The 20,660-nt window shown below is 44.3% G+C and overlaps 1 protein-coding gene across 1 annotated transcript in view; it reads right to left on the reverse strand.

Moving 5' to 3' along the window:
* The window catches only part of LOC124595781 (dehydrogenase/reductase SDR family member 11-like), a 76,528-nt gene that overhangs the window by 14,828 nt on the left and 41,040 nt on the right, over nt 1-20,660 (reverse strand). The window contains exon 4 of the mRNA XM_047134667.1: nt 13,913-14,042. Coding sequence (XP_046990623.1) covers nt 13,913-14,042 — 130 coding nt within the window. The remainder of the gene's footprint in view (nt 1-13,912; nt 14,043-20,660) is intronic.

Below are 20,660 nucleotides of genomic sequence, written 5' to 3' on the forward strand. Positions count from 1 at the left end.
CGCCCACTGCCGCGCCTGTATTCCCACGTCCCACCCAGTCTCCATCTCTCCACCCTCCTTACCCTCTCCCAAGGTGGCTCCCGCCAGCTCCCCCTCCCTGATGATGTCCTCCTCCCCTCCATCTACCCCTCCTATCAACTTTGACCCTGCCCCACCCCCCACTTCCGGTGTCCTTTCCTTTAGGCACCCTCCCTCCCTTCTCTTCCCTTCCCTTCCCTTCTCTTTCCTTTTCCCCTGTCCCCTCCCTCCACCCCTCTTCCCCCGGGCTTCCCCTCCCCCTTCCTCCCTCCCCCCCTATCTCCCCTGCCCGTGGCATCTCTGCACTCCCCTCTTGCTCTCCCACTCCCTTCCTCCTCCTCCTCTCTTGGCAGGTCCCCGGACTCGCACACGCATAGTGAACATTCGCGCGCCGGAGGTCATCGCCATTAGTGTCTCGTGTGTGTGCCTTCGTTTGTGTTTAGTGTTTGTTCGCCGAAACGCCGCCACTGTTCACGTGTACCATCGCCATCATCCCTGTTTTGTGCACCGTGTCGACTAGTGTCAGTGATGTTTTCTCGTCAGGCGTGAACGGCTCCGTGTTTTATGTTTTTTGGTGTCTACATTGTTTTGCCCGCCATTTTTGATTGCATTCTCTGTGTCCCCTCTATTTATTACTTATTGTAAATCTCAAGGCTGAAGAGCGGCGTACTCAGCTGCTGACAGCCCGCCTTGTGTAAGGTGATAAAAATTACAATAAAGAAAAAAAAATCAAAGAGTTGAGCTCCGCCGGTGGTTTCTGAGTGAAGTGGAATGAGGACTTTCAGCTTTCATTCCTTCAGCTGAGACCTGGTTCACCTTGTCAGAGTACGTGAACCCTCAAAACAAGTGTCATTATGCATCAGAAATTCCCTGTCAGCAGTCTGAAGAGACGTTATATAATCTTAAGACTGGTGTTTGTTGCCCAACGTCTGGTGGCCGTATGGTAACACCGATCTTTCGTCATACTGATAATCCTAACTGGTAAGTCCAGAAATTGTTTGATCCACTCACAGAAGACGAACGCCTTCAGTGATATTTTCGTCAAGACGGAGCGATATCAGACCGCCTTGATAACGTTGTCTGGAGTGCACGAGGTGTTCGGCGAGGAGCGGACAATTAGCAGAGGCAGAAGATCTCTTGGCCAACTTGATCGCCTGACTTGTCTCCCTGTAATTTTAACCTGTGGGGCAAATTGAAGAGCCAGGTGAGCTCATGTAATCCACGCACACTTAAACAGCTATAGAAGAAGGTTTTTGCTCTCTCTCTCTCTCTCTCTCTCTCTCTCTCTCTCTCAGGGCGAGTCAGGGAGAGTTGTAACGCTAATCTAAGAGGTTGATAAATGGAAAACAGCGTTTCGTCGACTTCAACGTTGGCCGTTTCCGGCATTCTCTGTGATGGTGAGATATAAATCATACTGTTTTTTAAATAGGGTGGATACAAATTAGCAACCAGAATTTATAAGATATTACCAACAGTTAACCAGAAATATGGTATTTCTTCTTCATCAAAATGATACATTAATTATAAAAGCAACAATAAAGCTTTGAAGTAAATGTAGCCTTAACCTTTAATTATAAAATTTTGGATTTTCTACACTACTGATTTATTTTGTTATCCGGTTTGTGACTTAAAAGGCCACCATCAAACTACAACGTCACCAAGCAGGAGAAATGCATGATACAGACTGTGCCGTCTTACGATCTACATCTACATCTACATCCACACTCGCAAGCCACCTGACGGTGTGTGGCGGAGGGTAACTTGAGTACCTCCTTCGGTACTCGCTTCTGTTCCAGTCTCGTATTGTTCGTGGAAAGAAAGAATGTCGGTGTGTCTCTGTGTAGGCTCCAATCTCTCTGATTTTATCCTCATGGTGTCTTTGCGAGATACACGTAGGAGGGAGCAATATAGTGATTGACTCCTCGGTGAAGGTATGTTCGCGAAACTTCAACAAAAGCCCGTGCCGAGCTACTGAGCATCTCTCCTGCAGAGTCTTCCACTGGAGTTTATCTATCATCTCCGTAGCGCTTTCGTGATTACTAAATGATCCTGCAACGAAGCACGCTGCTCTCCGTTGGATCTTCTCTATCTCTTCTATCAATCCTATCTGGTACGGATCCAACACTGGTGAACAATATTCAAGCAGTGGGCGAACAAGTGTACTGTAACCTACTTGCTTTGTTTTCGGATTGCATTTCCTTAGGATTCTTCCAATGAATCTCAGTCTGGCATCTGCTTTACCGACAATTAATTTCATATGGTCATTCCATTTTAAATCACTCCTAATGCCTACTCCCAGATAATTTATGGAGTTAACTGCTTCCAGGTGCTGACCTACTATATTGTAGCTAAATAATAAAGGATCTTTCTTTCTATATATTCGCAGCACATTACACTTGTCTACATTGAGATTCAATTGCCATTCGCTGCACCATACCTCAATTCGTTGCAGATCCTCCAGCATTTCAGCACAATTTTCCATTGTTACAACCTCTCGATATACTACAGCATCATCCGCAAAAAGGCTCAGTGAACTTCCGATGTTATCCACAAGGTCATTTATATATATTTTGAACAGCAACGGCCCTACGACACTTCGCTGTGGCACACCTGAAATCACTCTTAACTGCGGAAGACTTCTCTCCATTGAGAATGACATGCTGCGTTCTGTTATCTAGGAACTCTTCATTCCAATCACACAATTGGTCTGATAGTCCATATGCTCTTACTTTGTTCATTAAACGACTATGGGGAACTGTATCAAACGCCTTGCGGAAGTCAAGAAACACAGCATCTACCTGGGAACCCGTGTCTATGGCCATCTGAGTCTCGTGGACGAATAGCGCGGGCTGGGTTTCACACGATCGTCTTTTTCGAAACCCATGCTGATTCCTACAGAGTAGATTTCTAGTCTCCATAAAAGTCATTATACTCGAACATAATACGTGTCCCACAATTGTACAATTGATCGACGTTAGAGATACAAGTCTGTAGTTCTGCACATCTGTTCGACGTCCCTTCTTGAAAACGGGGATGACCTGTGCCCTTTTCCGATCCTTTGTAATGCTACTCTCTTCTAGAGACCTACGGTGCACAGCTGAAAGGAGGGGGCAAGTTCCTTCGCCTACTCTGTGTAAAATCGAGCTGGTATCCCATCGCCGGCCGAAGTGGCCGTGCGGTTCTAGGCGCTACAGTCTGGAGCCGAGCGGCCTCTACGGTCGCAGGTTCGAATCCTGCCTCGGGCATGGATGTGTGTGATGTCCTTAGGTTAGTTAGGTTTAATTAGTTCTAAGTTCTAGGCGACTGATGACCTCAGAAGTTAAGTCGCATAGTGCTCAGAGCCATTTGAACCATTTGGTATCCCATCAGGTCCAGGGGCCTTTCCTCTTTTGAGCGATTTTAATTGTCTTTCTAGCCCTCTGTCAGCTATTTCGATATCAATCATTTTGTCATCTGTGCGACAATCTAGAGAAGGAACCACAGTACAGTCTTCCTATGTGAAACAGCTTTGGAAGAAGACATTCAGTATTTCGGTCTTTACTCACTACCGATTTCGATCATAGACCATCTTCGCACTGGAAAAGTATCTATTGTAACAACTTCACATGCCATACATGCTATTTGACCAGGAAAGTATGCGCCATTTCTGACTTGAAAACGTCAGAAAACTGATATTCAATTACGTAATACAGTCTCAATCAAGCACAACACAACGCTGAAAACATGAAAACCTGTAAGAGCGGTAGGTTCACAGGAGCACTGCTCAGCTTTTCCCAGAGGATGCTACTCTGAGATAAAGAGGTCAGCGCAGGAGTGAAATCAGTGGCGGCACGTATCAAACCAGTCAGAAGACTGATGACTCAAAAAAATAAATAAACAAAAATAAAAAATGTTTTCAGTGTTTTGGCTACACTTTGTCACACCTGTCCTAAGTATGGAATACACCACTTTCTGCGGACATTGGTAGGAGTAGCAGAGGGAGCATAGATGACGGGCATAAATCTTTCAACTTTCATTTTATTTTTTTAGTAAGTTTGGTGGCTCAGAGCTAAAGTGCCAGTGGACAAATCCAAAGATCTATAGTTCGCTCCCTGGTCAACCCTAGGGGTGCTATCTGTGATCTGTCTGTTATTTTACCTTTTGCTATGTTTGACGACGTGAAAAATATCTAGCTGCACTATGAGTCTAAATACCGGCTGATCAAAAAGTCAGTATAAATTTGAAAACTTAAACCACGGAACAATGTACATAAGGAGGTAAAAATTGACACACATTCTTGGAATGACATGGGGTTTTATTAGAACAAAAAAAAAAAGTTCACAAAATGTCCGACAGATGGCGCTGGACAGGAAAACTGCTACTCTGACGGGTGAGAGGTACGCCGATATGTTACAGAATCACATCATCCCCAGCCTGGCTGATAAACACCTGCTGGAACGTACGATGTTTATGCAGGATGGCGCTCCACCCCATATTGCTAGACGCGTGATAGATCTCTTGCGCGCGTCGTTTGGTGATGATCGTGTGCTCAGCCGCCACTTTCGTCATGCTTGGCCTCCCACGTCCCCAGACCAGATTATTGGCTTTGAGGTTACCTGAAGTTGCAAGTGTATCGTGATCGACCGACATATCTAGGGATGCTGAAAGACAACATCCGACACCAATGCCTCACCATGACTCTGGACGTGCTTTACAGTGCTGTTCAGAACATTATTCCTCGACTACAGCTATTGTTGAGGAATGATGGTGGACATATTGAGCATTTCCTGTAAAGAACATCATCTTTGCTTTGTCTTACTTTGTTATGCTAATTATTGCTATTCTGATCAGATGAAGCGCCATCTGTCGGACATTTTTTGAACTTTTGTATTTTTTTTTTTGTTCTAGTAAAACCCCATGTCATTCCAAGCATGTGTGTCAATTTGTACCTCTCTATCTACATTATTCCGTGATTTATTCAGTTTTCAAATTTATACTGACTTTTTGATCACCCGGTACACATTAAAGCGTAGGTCCCCCTATAACTGGGTGAGTACGTCAGTTCACAGTTAAAAGGAAGAAACAGCATACCACCTCTAACAGGAACGTACCTAGTAAATCACTGTGATGTTCAAAACTGCAGCGTCAACGGACGCTTCGTCCACTGCACCAGGCATGCCAACGGGCGTGGTCAGTCTTCCATCGCTTGCTGCCTCCGATGGGGGAGCGGGGGGGGGGCGCCACACACGGAATTAGAGGCGCACGTATATGTTGCATGCTTCTTCCTCAACAAGTATGTGCAGGTGATACCATTCACACCTGAGTTCACACTGGGAGCCACTACTTTCGTGTTAGGGAAGCTACAGCCGCACGGATGTAAACTCACCTTCCTCGCCGTCAAAGGACGCTGAATTCACGTGATCTCTCTGCTGCGATTCCGATTGGTCGGCGCGTTCCTTTTTAAGCAGTCGCACTCAGAGTTTCGTCCGAGGCTCGGTGAATCTTCGGACTCACATCTACCTTAGTGCAGAATATTTGCAATGGCGAGAAATGTCACCAGAATAGCATCACGCTACTAAATATTTCTGTTGTTAGTGGCTTATTGAATTGTATCGGCGTTCAAGACATTGTTGCTATCAAGAACATTACTCTCGCTGTATATAACTCAGCACCAGAAGGACCTACAGCACTTCAAAGTTACGTATACATTGATTATTAATTTTACATATCTCTTGGTGTTGTGGTCTTCTGTCCGAATGCAGTTTTGATGCAGCTCTCCATGCTACTCTATCCCATGAAAGCTTCTTCATCTCCAAGTAAGTACTGCAACCTATGTCCCTCTGAATCTTCTAACTGTTTTTATCTCTTGGTCAATCTCTACGATTTACACCCCCCCCCCCCCCTTCCCTCCAGTACTACATTCGTGATCTCTTGATGTCTCAGGATGTGTCCTACCAACCGATCCCTCCTTGCAGTCAGGTTAAGTCACAAATTACTTTCCTCCCCAATTCTCCTCATTAGTTATGTGATCTACCCACCTAATCATCAACATTCTTCTGCAACATCACATTTCAGAAATTTCTTTTCTCTTCTTGTCTAAAGTGTTTATCGTCCATGTTCCACTTCCATGCATGGCTATATTCCATACAAATACTTACAGAAAAGGCTTCCTAACACTTAGATCCATATTCGATGCCAACAAATTTCTCTACTCAGAAACGCTTTTCTTGCCATTGTCAGTTCATATTTTATATCCTGTCTACTGCGACCATCATCAGTTATTTTGCTGCCCAAACAGCAAAACTCTTCTAGTACTTTAAGTGTTTCATTTCCTGATCTAATTCCCTCAGCATCACCTGATTTAGTTCGACTTATTTCCATTATCCTCGTTTTGGTTCTGCTCATGTTTAGGTATTTATACTAATAATAAATTTATAAAACTGTCGTTTCTCTTTGTTTGACCTCGCTTCTCCAAAACTACTAGACGAATCTACATGTGGTTTTCACAGGTAACTTGAGCATAGCTTTGGGCACCGTTTAGGCTTTATTCCATCAAGTTCAGATCACCGGAAGAAAGATATTGTGATTTAAAATTTTATCAAAGACCGTCATGTCTGTCTGTTTCTCTGTTTGAATACGCTAATCTCTTTCATGGGATTTTCACAAGTAACTTGGGCATAGCTTGTGACGTCGTGTAGGCTTTACCAAAATCGGATCACGGGAAAACATACTCTAATTGAAAGTTTTATCATACTAATGTTATAAATGGTAAAGTAACTGTTAAGTTTTCACGACTAACCCGCTGCACCGATTTCCATGAAATTTGGTCAGGACAACCCTGAGGAAGAAAATGGGCTCCTTCAGAAAGCCCGTAATACAACATACGTATTGATTTGAAGACTGTTACACGAATTAGGGAAAAGTATTTACTGTTTGAAAAAGCTCTTTCACTTTTGATCTTTATCACATTTGCGAAAATACTTTTATTGGTTAATTTGTGCTACGTGATATGATTCAGTGTAATGAATATAATGCTCATAGAATCTGCAATGTGTTTAATCCCCACTTTCACACTAATTATTATACAGGGTGGTCCATTGATTGTGACAGGGCCAAATATCTCACGAAATAAGCGTCAAACGAAAAAACTACAAAGAACGAAACTTGTCTAGGTTGAAGGGGGAAACCAGATGGCACTATGGTTGGCCCGATAGATGGTTCTGCCATAGGTCAAACGGATATCAACTGCGCTTTTTCAAAAAATAAGAACCCCCATTTTTTATTACATGTTCGTGTAGTACGTAAAGAAATATGAATGTTTTAGTTGGACCACTTCTTTCGCTTTGTGATAGATGGCGCTGTAATAGTTACATACATATGGCTCACAATTTTGGACGAACAGTTGGTAACAGGTACGTCTGTTTAAATTAAACTACAGAACGTAGGTACGTTTGAATATTTTATTTCGGTTGTTGAAAAAAGTGGTTCAAATGGCTCTGAACACTATGGGACTTAACTTCTGAGGTCATCAGCCCCCTAGAACTTAGAACTACTTAAAGCTAACTAACCTAAGGACATCACACACATCCATGCCCAAGGCAGGATTCGAACCTGCGACCGTAGCGGTCGCGCGGTCCCAGACTGTAGAGCCTAGAACCGCTCGGCCACCCCGGCCGGCTTATTTCGGTTGTTCCAATGTGATACATGTACCTTTGTGAACTTATCATTTCTGAGAGCGCATTCTGTTATAGCGTGATTACCTGTAAATACCACATTAATACAATAAATGCTCAGAATGATGTCCGTCAACCTCAATGCATTTGGCAATACGTGTAACGACATTCCTCTCAACAGCGATTAGTTCGCCTTCCGTAATGTTCGCACATGCATTGACAATGTGCTGACGCATGTTGTCAGGGGTTGTCGGTGGATCACGATAGCAAATATCCTTCAACTTTCCCCACAGAAATAAATCCGGGGACGTCAGATCCGGTGAACGTGCGAGCCATGGTATGGTGCTTCGACGACCAATCCACCTGTCATGAAATATGCTATTCAATACCGCTTCAACCGCACGCGAGCTATGTGCCGGACATCCATCATGTTGGAAGTACATCGCCATTCTGTCATGCCGTGAAACATCTTGTAGTAACTTCGGTAGAACGTTACGTATAAATCAGCATACATTGCACCATTCAGATTGCCATCGATAAATTGGGGGCCAATTATCCTTCATCCCATAATGCCGCACCATACATTAACCCGCCAAGGTCGCTGATGTTCCACTTCTCGCAGCCATCGTGGATTTTCTGTTGCCCAATAGTGCATATTATGCCGGTTTACGTTACCGTTGTTGGTGACTGACGCTTCGTCGCTAAATAAACGCGTGCAAAAAATCTGTCATTGTCCCGTAATTTCTCTTTTGCCCAGTGGCAGAATTGTACACGACGTTCAAAATCGTCGCCATGCAATTCCTGGTGCATAGAAATATGGTACGGATGCAATCGATGTTGATGTAGCATTCTCAGCACCGACGTTTCTGACATTCTCGATTCTCGCGCAATTTATCTGCTACTGATATGCGGATTAGCCGCGACAACAGCTTAAACACCTACATGGGCATTATCATTTGTTGCAGGTCGTGGTTGACGTTTCATATGTGGCTGAACACTTCCTGTTTCCTTAAATAATGTAACTATCCGGCAAACGGTCCGGACACTTGGATGATGTCGTCCAGGATACCGGGCAGCATACATAGCACACGCCCGTTGGGCATTTTGATCACAATAGCCATACATCAACACGATATCGACCTTTCCCCCACTTGGTAAACGGTCCATTTTAATATGGGTAATGTATCACGAAACAAATACCGCCCCCACAGGTGGAATGTTACGTGATACCACGTATTTATACGTTTGTGACTATTATAGCGCCATCTATCACAAAGCGAAAAAAGTGGTCCAACTAAAACATTCATATCAGTTTACGTACTACACGAATATGTAATAAAAATAGGGGTTCCTATTTTTTTTAAAAAAAGCAGTTTATATCCATTTGACCTATGGCAGCGCCATCTAGCGGGCCAACCACAGCGCCGTTTCCCCCTTCAAGCTAGACGAGTTTCGTTCTTTGTAGTTTTTTCGTTTGATGCTTATTTCGTGAGATATTTGGCCCGGTCACTATCAATGGACCACCCTGTATAATGTTCACAATGTATAAATTATAGCTACTTCAATAGCATGATGCATAGATTCATCCTCTTGTCCATGCACCTCTGTACGCACTGTTGGGCAGTCTGGCAACAAAGCTGTGTGTGCCGGCGCATCATGCGTTGGGACAGCTTGGAGGGGTGGGGGGAATGGGGCGCACATCACGAACTACTACATTTACCCAAGCAGACAGAGACATGAGGGCAGCTGACGTTACTGCATGTACTGCAGCTTATTCACTCACCAACACTCAGCATAACAAACCAACTGATATGCAAGTGCAGCTATGGCTTTATTAATATGCTACATTAACGTGTCTGACAGTCTTTATTGGCCACCTCAACTACTGACACATCAGAAACAATCTTTGGCCTCACTGATGACTGGTTTCCTTTTGTGTGTAAGATGTGTTCAGTCAGAACTGAACCTCAGCCATTGAGTATGGCAGTAAGTCTTGTGGTGTCTAATTCTGTTCGAAAATCTTCTCCAGACATTGTAACAGATATGAGACAGTGCACCACTGAATGGAAAGCTGCATGTTTATGTGATGTTGGGTGTTGTCAAGAAGAATGCATTACTGTGTCTGTAGTTGTAGTTTTTCTATATCGTCTGAAACAATTTGTTTGTGTACTGATGTCAATGCTTAGATCTACTTAGTTTATGGGTTTGTTGTCAATCTGTATTGTGATCTGAATGTTTTTATGTTGACTATGTAAGTCATGAAATTATTATTTGTTCAGTTGTCTTGTGATCGTAGTTCCTGTTTACATACATAGTACATCATCTACATAAGTGAGCCAGTCTCTGATATTTGCACTCAGAGTTGTTTAGCCAAGGTACGTTTTTCGAAGTGATCCATGAAAAGAAACTGCTATCCAAAATTTTCCGAGAATTTGAACATTCCGCCCAAACAGTCAGCAGTACAGAAATCCCATAGTTGTGTCTTTAAACTGTCAATCTGGTACATGGCATCTTTGTGAGTGCATCAGAGTAAACTTTGTTGCTGATTCCTATGGACTTCAAAATGGCTGGGTTGAAGGAACAAAGGATCTGCATTAAGTTTTGTTTTAAGCTCTGTAAAACTGTAGCTGGAACCCAGCTCATACTAAATCATGCTACTGGTGAGCAAGCAAGAACGTCTGAGTGGTTTTAGCGATTTCAAGATAGTCAGGAGACTGTGGCGGATAAACAGACCGACTGCCTTGATGCATAACTCCAGAAATGATGGTGCGAGTCCGTGAAGTGACCCACAAGGATAGAAACCAGACACTCCATGCTGTTTGTGAACTCGTTGGAAATACATACGAAACAGATCAACGCATTTTAGCTGATGAACTGAACATTTTTTAACTGCAGCTAAGTTCTTCCTTCGTCTTTTAAACGCCGATCATTGAGATCATCTGGGTCAGGCGTGCACTAAACAGCAACCAGTGTTTAGTTATGTGTGTATGGTTATGACCCTGAGACAAAACAGCAATCTTTGCAGTGGGAGACACCATCCTCTCTGTGGCCGTAAAAGCGAGTCAATTTTGCACCAACATCAGATCAGTGTTAATGACTTTTTCTTGACCTTCATGGGATTGTCGATAATTTCTTCCATGTAGTCAGTGAGAAGAAAGTTCTACTGTGATGCTCTGAGGAGACTCAGGAAAGACGTTAAGTATCAACGACTTGAGCGGTGGGAGAACGTAGAGAAGACACCATCGCTAAGCTGTCTTAACTCATGGCCAGGCACGACATGCCAAATGTCACGCATGCCGGGAGTGCAGGCCATTTGAGGCTCAGCCTGTCTTGCTTTGCTCAGTCCTCCTCCGTAGTACTGAGAATGGTGCGCCATTTCATTTAGGCCGGCCGGAGTGGCCGAGCGGTTCTACGTGCTTCAATCTGGAACCGCGCGACCGCTACGGTAGCAGGTTCGAATCCTGCCTCGGCCATGGATGTGTGTGATGTCCTTAGGTTAGTTAGGTTTAAGTAGTTCTAAGTTCTAGGGGACTGATGACTTCAGATGTAAGTCCCATAGTGCTCAGAGCCATTTGAACCATTTCATTTAGTATTGCGGGGTGGCATTTTTAGGTCAGCACAACCCTCTTCAGTTCGGTGCATTCGTGGTGTCAGTGCTCTTTACCCTTCGCTATTTTTTCATGCCGCTGTTTTTGCACAAAAAGAGGTAGTCTAGTGATATATCATCGCAGGCCTTTAGTAATGATTTGGAATGACGGAAGAGAGGGACGAAAATTACCAGTATCTATTGTCCAATCACATAGTCGATGGTTATTGCAAATTTGTTGGGAAACAAGAATATCATGCACAAAGAATTTAAAGATTTCGCTGTCAACGAAAAAGCAAAAAACTTAAAACGATCGGCACATGGGATTCATTGTTCTGCTTATCAAGACGCACTTTGTCCTAAATATCTAGGCATGCTCTATGTGACGAAATTGAACAGTAAAATTGTGAAGTTGCTGCACACTATCCCACTGATGTAAATGAACAAAGAGTGTGAGGACTTTATATATTACTGAAAAGTACGCTGATTAAGTCAAGAGACATGTCTGAAACTATTTTTCTCTTTAAAACCAGTTGTTGTCGAATTTATGAAGGAAATAGGAGTATAGCAGCGAAAATTAGAACATCTATAATGGATTGCTGACCACGCATTTTAATTTGACTTGACTGCACGCTGCCCACAGTAAGACACCGAAAGGTGTCAAACAAATTATTTTTGATTTGATTGGGTTGTATTTAAAAAGAAAATTGCATTGTGCAAGGGACAAATTCTGACACATGCAATGATGACCTCTCAGATGTTAAGTCCCATAGTGCTCAGAGCCATGTGAACCATTTTGCCAGTACTGAGACTTTGTGATCTATGTTGCTGTGTTGCGTGAAACATAAAACCAACTTGTATGTGGAGTGTCTGCGCTGCATTTAATTGCAGTACGTTAGCAGTTCCCTCCCCCCCCCCCCCTCAGGCGTAGACAGGTGGGTGAAGAGGGGGGGGAGAGGGAGTGAGCAGGCTGAGTGAGGACTATGGCACTCGCGCCAGAGATCGGTTACCAGCCGAATTCTTGGCTGCCCCTAAGTCTAACTGCCCATACAGCAACTGGAAATACACTCCTGGAAATGGAAAAAAGAACACATTGACACCTGTGTGTCAGACGCACCATACTTGCTCCGGACACTGCGAGAGGGCTGTACAAGCAATGATCACACGCCCGGCACAGCGGACACACCAGGAACCGCGGTGTTGGCCGTCGAATGGCGCTAGCTGCGCAGCATTTGTGCACCGCCGCCGTCAGTGTCAGCCAGTTTGCCGTGGCATACGGAGCTCCAGCGCAGTCTTTAACACTGGTAGCATGCCGCGACAGCGTGGACGTGAACTGTATGTGCAGGTGACGGACTTTGAGCGAGGGCGTATAGTGGGCATGCGGGAGGCCGGGTGGACGTACCGCCGAATTGCTCAACATGTGGGGCGTGAGGTCTCCACAGTACATCGATGTTGTCGCCAGTGGTCGGCGGAAGGTGCACGTGCCCGTCGACCTGGGACCGGACCGCAGCGACGCACGGATGCACGCCAAGACCGTAGGATCCTACGCAGTGCTGTAGGGGACCGCACCGCCACTTCCCAGCAAATTAGGGACACTGTTGCTCCTGGGGTATCGGCGAGGACCATTCGCAACCGTCTCCATGAAGCTGGGCTACGGTCCCGCACTCCGTTAGGCCGTCTTCCGCTCACGCCCCAACATTGTGCAGCCCGCCTCCAGTGGTGTCACGACAGGTGTGAATGGAGGGACGAATGGAGACGTGTCGTCTTCAGCGATGAGAGTCGCTTCTGCCTTGGTGCCAATGATGGTCGTATGCGTGTTTGGCGCCGTGCAGGTGAGCGCCACAATCAGGACTGCATACGACCGAGGCACACAGGGCCAACACCCGGCATCATGGTGTGGGGAGCGATCTCCTACACTGGCCGTACACCACTGGTGATCGTCGAGGGGACACTGAATAGTGCACGGTACATCCAAACCGTCATCGAACCCATCGTTCTACCATTCCTAGACCGGCAAGGGAACTTGCTGTTCCAACAGGACAATGCACGTCCGCATGTATCCCGTGCCACCCAACGTGCTCTAGAAGGTGTAAGTCAACTACCCTGGCCAGCAAGATCTCCGGATCTGTCCCCCATTGAGCATGTTTGGGACTGGATGAAGTGTCGTCTCACGCGGTCTGCACGTCCAGCACGAACGCTGGTCCAACTGAGGCGCCAGGTGGAAATGGCATGGCAAGCCGTTCCACAGGACTACATCCAGCATCTCTACGATCGTCTCCATGGGAGAATAGCAGCCTGCATTGCTGCGAAAGGTGGATATACACTGTACTAGTGCCGACATTGTGCATGCTCTGTTGCCTGTGTCTATGTGCCTGTGGTTCTGTCAGTGTGATCATGTGATGTATCTGACCCCAGGAATGTGTCAATAAAGTTTCCCCTTCCTGGGACAATGAATTCACGGTGTTCTTATTTCAATTTCCAGGAGTGTAGTTTTATGATACGTCTGAGTGGCCAGTCTCAAGATACGCACGAATTCCCAGTTAATTCCAAGACATGGCAGTATGCTGTACCTGCCAAAAGCCAATTACGAAGGAAACAATGACGTCACCAGAACCGCTGCGACATAGCGGAGGCGAGCAGTGTTGCCAGAACTCACCCCAACACGGATGTTGCTCTTCCTGGTGACCAGGTCGAGGCGCAGTCCGTCGAGCAGCGCCTTGACGGCGTATTTGCTGGCGCAGTACATGGCGTACAGCTCGTCGAATGTGGGAAGGTGGCACGCCAAACTGCACAGAAATTTTGACTCGGTTTTACTTTTTACTTGGTCCTGTAATATCATGATCACATTTTTTCGAAAAATGTTCAAACGTGTGTGCGATCTTATGGAACTCAACTGATAAGGTCATCAGTCCCTAAACTTACACACTACTTAACCTAAATTATCCTAAGGACAAACACACGCACCTATTCCCAAGGGAGGACTCGAACCTCCGCTGGGATCAGCCTCACAGTCCATTACTCACATTTTTTATTTGTCCTGCAGTTACATTATGTAAAATGATCGTAATGCTATTAGAGGACAGGTTAAGTCAGACGATACATTCGTATCATTGCATTGACAATTCTCTGTAAGTGAATGCTATTGAATCCCCTAGTCAAGAGTTGGCTAGACATCTTGCCTCCTTGTTACAATCGTACATCGGAAAAACTGATCATCATATTAAAAATTCTGTGTCATTTATCGAAAAATTGAAGGGATTACTGTTAGCCCAAGTGATTCCTTGTCAGTTTTGATGTTGTACCCTGTTCACCACAGTTCCGATTAACGAAGCTGTTTCTTACATAGCTGACATGTTTCCCACTGGTATACAGTAGTAGCTTTGTTTTGACATTGCCTATCCACGACTTATTTTCAATATAATGATGAATTCTATGAACAAATTGGATGAGTAACAACGGGGAGCCCTCTAAGTCCAGCTGTTGCTAATCTTTTTGTGGATTTTTTTTTTAACGGTGGGCGCTGCAGTCAGCTAGGTCCACTGAAGTGGTATTGGTATGCAGATGACACTTTGCTGATACGGAATCTCTGTGAAGAGGAACTGAATGGTTTCTTCGTGCATTAAAATAGTATTAGTCCAAAGACACAATTTACTGTGGAGAAAGAGACTAATGGACAGCTTAAATGGCAGATGGGACTTCAGGTCATAAGGTATATAGGAAAGGTACACATACCGATCGTTTCCTCCATAAGGATACGAAACATCATCCCAGGCAGAAAAGAGGTGTTATTAAAACATTAATGGACAGGGCCAATAAAATCTGTGAGCCAGTTCATTTGCAAGAAGAACTAAATCATTTGCGAACAGCTTTTAAGGAAAATGGATGTGTTGATAATGAGATATATGGAGCTCACCATCTCAGAAGAAAGGTGTCCGAAAACATGCAACAACAACAACCGTAGGCTGGGAAAGTTTTTCTTCCATTTATCCACAGTATTACGGACCGTATTGGGAAAGTTCTGGCCAAGTTTGGATTTGAAACAATCTTTAGACCCACCAAGAACATCAGTGAACGTTTAAGATCAGCGAAAGAAGCACGACATCCTTTTGCAACCCCTGCGATGCATAAAATTCCGTGTAGCTGTGGGAAGGTTTATATTGGAAAAACGAATGGAAGTGTTAATACCCGTCTAACTGAACACAAAAGGAACTGTTGTCTCGGTCACACCGACAAATCGGCTGTAGTGGAACATTTTTTTGAAGACACTGATCATGAAATAAAATTTATTGAAACGAGTGTGCTAGCTAAGACTTTGCATTATCGTGCACAATGTACAGAGAAGCCATAGAGATTTATAAACAATACAATAATTTTAACAGAGAAGGAGAAGGCTTAAAGCGTAAGCCTGTTTATATGTTTATATGTTGGCAATGCGATAGATTGCATTAATAACTCTGACAGTAAGAGACTCTGTGGCTGGTCGAACTCGTTGTTAGAGGTGAATAGCCAGCAGTGATGGATGCTGGAAGTTTATAGTTAGCATGTTAGAGGATCTGAAGTGTTAGCGCAAGCGGACGATCTGGACGTGTGTCCGTCACGGAAACGTATTATTGTTGATGATTATATAATTTTTGAAACTGGATGTCACAGACGATTATATAATATTTTGAACGGGATGTCACATTATTGAGGTAAAATTTGCTAAATACATTATTTGCTCTGCAACAGAATCTAACCACATGCCTATTAGTAGTTAGGGCCTACAGTAGTTAGAATCTTTTATTTAGCTGGCTGTGTTGGTTCTTGCTGTATCGCTGTAGTTCGTGTAAAGAAGATTTTTTGTGATGTAAGTGTCTTATGAAATGTATAGGTTATTGTTAGAATTTCTTCTAATTTACGGCCATTCTTTTCTGTTAATTATTTGAGCAGTCAGATTGCGTATCTTTGTATATTGTGGATCATAAATGAATAGAATACCTTTGAGTTGCATTTGTTAGGAATAATTCTGTAGGTCAGATGTGAAATGATAAAGACAAGTAAAGTGACAGTACGTTCAGTTTCACTCAGCAGTTTCAAAATTAAATTAAGAAGTTACACCATCCCTGTTATTTCAGTCCACGTAAAAAGGATATTAAACAAAGAAGTTTCAGAAGTTAGATACGATGTGGCGGTCAAGTTTGTATCAACGATGTGACAATCGTTTACCGGTCAACTTTGTATCAACGATCTGACAATCGATTACCTTTGATCGAGAGTAATGGCGTTAGCCAGAGATAGATTCACTATCAAAAGCAGGTGACGAGTGGTGGCTCTATATAAACGGGACATCCACGGCCCAGCCAGTCGTCGGCTCGCCTCGGAAGATGTTGCTCACAGATGGCAACAAAACGTCAGCAGGAAGAATTTCTGTTGTTCGACCACGGCGTCCTAACCCGGAAGTTTTAATTAACGTATTCCTTGTAACTCACCTTTGCTTAGTTTGTATTGACTAACTCTGTTTTATCACGCTGTTTGTCGTAATTCGCCTTACGATCTGCTCTGAGGACAATTTACTCTTCTACACTGGCCGACAGAAAAAGGCGAAGCACCCAGAAGACATGGTCAACAGTCAACGTAACTTCAAAAAATGGTTCAAATGGCTCTGAGCACTATGGGACTCAACTGCTTTGGTCATCAGTTCCCTAGAACTTAGAACTACTTAAACGTAACTAACCTAAGGACATCACACACATCCATGCCCGAGGCAGGATTCGAACCTGCGACCGTAGCAGTCGCACGGTTCCGGACTGCTCACCTAGAACCGCGAGACCACCGCGGCCGGCAACGTAACTTCGTGAGCGTATACACCGTCGGTGGATATGCAAACACTTAGGCTTGTAGTTCTCTTTGACAGAATGGCTATCTGTGTACATTAGTGTTGGTTGTGTTTAGTGTTGTTACCTCGTGTGGTAGAGTATACAAGGTACATGAACAACGCCTGATATTGAGTGATCGCTGTGAAAGACATGGGAATGCTGTGTATTCGTGTAAGACAGCGTTATCTGCACCTGACAAAGATTGAAACGAACATAACTGTGGATCTAAATTTGGTTGGTTGGTCGAATCGGATAATATCCAGACTCAGATGTGACTGTGGTCCAATGCTGAATTGCTTGGGAAAGTTAAAGTAGGCATACTCACTGTCCAGCTTCCACCACAAGAGAGGGTCGCCTTATTGTGGACCAAGCACACCGTAACCCCTTCACGTTTGGATCTGCAATCCGAGAACAAGTAATGGACTTCCTGCAAAATTCTGTGTCAACCCACACCATTGGTCGGACACTAGCAGGCAATTACCGTCAGATGTGTGGGCTGCCGCTAACACAGCATAAACAGCTGCTTCTGGTGTGTTGTCATGATTGAGAAGCATGATCTTATTAATGGCGTCGAAATTTGTTCAACGACGAAACGTGGTTCTACACTGCCACAAGTGATCTCGTCGGTGAGTAAGGTATCGGCCTTTGGAGCGATCCCATTCTGCTAGTGTTACTGAAAGACACAGTGGTGTGACCCTGTAGGCTAATAAGTGTTGGAAGTCCCTCCGGGTTTGCTACTGGATCCTAAAATCAACTCGATTCAATATTTCGGCGATCCAACTGTCCATCATCTTCAGGAGAACGCTGCTGCTTATTATGGTGATAACTGATGCCAAGGCTGCAAACGACGTCCTGTATAGGCCCCAAACCGTACACGGCGCATGCGCCGCCCATCACAGTTACTGCCTTCCAAGACTGGGCAGGTGGCGCCGCCCTTAGTAGAACACCGTCGGGCTATGGAGTTTCGACCATTCCCGGAGGTGTATGAAGAGGATCATAGATCTTTTGCCTTTATTCCTTATGATGGAGGCATATCGTTTAAGTAGAAATAATTCAAAAGCCAAGATCGCTTAAACACTGCTTACTGGATAACCGGTTTCAACACACTAAAGATGCCATCATCGGATCTGTGAAGATATAACACACAGGTTTGAGGGAAGGCTTACATGAGTTAAAATGGCTCTGAGCACTATAGGACTTAACTGCTGAGGCCATCAGTCCCCTAGAACTTAGAACTACTTAAACCCAACTAACCTAAGGACATCACACACATCCATGCCCGAGGCAGGGTTCGAACCTGCGACCGTAGCGGTAGCGCGGTTCCGGACTGTAGCGCCTAGAACCGCTCGGCCATTCCGGCCGGCTTACATGAGTTACACTATATACTCGTACATTTTTATTAGTATAGTACCACATACCTGAATGTAGATTAACATTTATAAACCATTTGGATATAACGATACATGAGGCAGACCAGCTGATATAAAATCATTGTCACAAAAAATAAAAAACAACTGCTCTCTTGGTCAAACAGACCATTCCACATGCGCCATGCCGATGGGAGCGCACGTGGAATGGCTGTGCATCTTGATGCGCAAGTCTGTTTTTCCCCCCTCTTCCCGTGCCCCCTCAGTTTGTTTCTGACCTGGCATTCCTTAATTTCATATGACCATAAAGGTTTTCATAGTCGATCCTTTCTACGTTCATAATAAATGTATACATGGTGAGATTCTTTTATAGCAAGTTTATTCCTTTTTTAGCGTTTACAGTACCTAAGACCGTAGTGCCCAGACAGGCAAAGGCCCAGCATACAGGTTTTAATCACTTGTCACATTGTATCTAAGTCGTGTTACGAACGGCTTACTATGTGTATATTCCTGACTTCCATGTATGAATAAGAGTAAATTATAATATAATTTGCTGCTAATATGGATAATGCCTTTGCTTCATGTGTTTTTACTCTGTAATTGACGTACTTTATAGTAAGTATAGTATGTATAGTATGCATAGTATGTACAGTATGTACAGTAAGTGTATGCGAAAGTGTTCTTTGCATTGGTATTTGATTAGCAGTAATAGTAAAGTTGTATTGTAGTAGTAATGAGTGGTTATACCGTGGGACTGTGTGTGCACTGCATGGGCAGCGCTATCTAGTGGCCGGTTGTGAACCACCAGAATCGCAGCAGGTAAACAGGCGGGGAATAGGGCAGTGTGATGCCGACCGCTGACAGTCGAGCAGCGGTCACGTGCCAAATAGTTTTATCTTGTGACTTCGGTTTTACATATCTTATGGAAAACAATGACCATGACAGCAGTTGTTTTTTATTTTTTGTGGCAATGATTTTACATCCGCTGGTCTGCCTCATGTATCGTTATATCCAAATGGTTTATAAATGTTAATCTACATTCAGGTATATGGTACTGTGCTAATGGTAATGTATACAGTGTAACTCGTGTAAGCCCTCCATCAAACCTGTCACGTTATATCTTCACACATCCGATGATGGCACCTTTTCAGGGTTGAAACCGGTTATCCAGTAAACAGTGTTTAAGCGATCTTGACTTCTGAATTATTTCTAAAACAGAGTGATTGCTCCACTACGCACTATGTGTTCACTGCAAAATATCGTTTAAGATTCGTAGTATTTTAAAGAGTTTTAACATTAAGAATATGTTCCATCCAACTTCTAAGATTAGGGCACTACTCGGCTCTGTGAAACATGACGTGGAGCTTAGGAAGCCTGACATATACAAAATTCCGTGTCACTGTGGGAAGGCTTACCTCGGTCGTTCAATTCGCACAGTTCAGGACAGGTGCGTGGAACATTGCTGTAATACGAGGCATCCAGAAAAATCGACAGTAGCTGAACATTGCTTAAACGATGGAAACGGTTTGAAATTTGACGAAACTGTGATAGTTGCCAACACTTCCGGTTTTTGGAACTGTGTTTAGAAAAAGGCGATTGAAATTAGGTTGGCAGATAATTTGATTAATAGAGATAATGGGTTTCCTCTTAGCAAGACGTGGGACTCTTTACTACCCTGCAACAAAACGGAAATTTCTCCCTTGCGGCCAGTCAGAATGTTCGAAAATAGTCTCTGAGTGCGATATATCGTTGTCGCCTGTGATCTGCCAAGAGCGGCGCCACCTGCCCAGCCTTGGATGACAGCAACTCTGTAGGCGGCGCATGCGCCGTGTATGCTACGGAGGCCTGTACAGAACGTCATTTCCAGCCTTGGCATCAGTTCTCAGCGGGAGTCAGCAGCAGCAGCAGCAGCAGCGTTTGCCTGAAGTTGGCGAACAGTTGGATAGCCGAAATATTCGCTCGAGTTGGTTTTAGGATCTGGCAGCAAACCCGAAGAGGCTTTCAATGTACAGTGGTGTTACTCCTGGCGTCACGGTCTCAGATGCCAACGAGTGTGATTTCAGGTGCTAGATAGTAGTGACTGAGGGAACTCTGGCGGCACAAAAATACGTCACGCACATCCTGCGTCCTCGTCTGTTGGCTCCTATGCGACAGTACCGTGGTGCCATTTTTACTGAAGACA

The sequence above is a fragment of the Schistocerca americana genome, chromosome 2 (assembly GCF_021461395.2).
Source record: "Schistocerca americana isolate TAMUIC-IGC-003095 chromosome 2, iqSchAmer2.1, whole genome shotgun sequence".
Classification (NCBI taxonomy): Eukaryota; Metazoa; Arthropoda; class Insecta; order Orthoptera; family Acrididae; genus Schistocerca; species Schistocerca americana.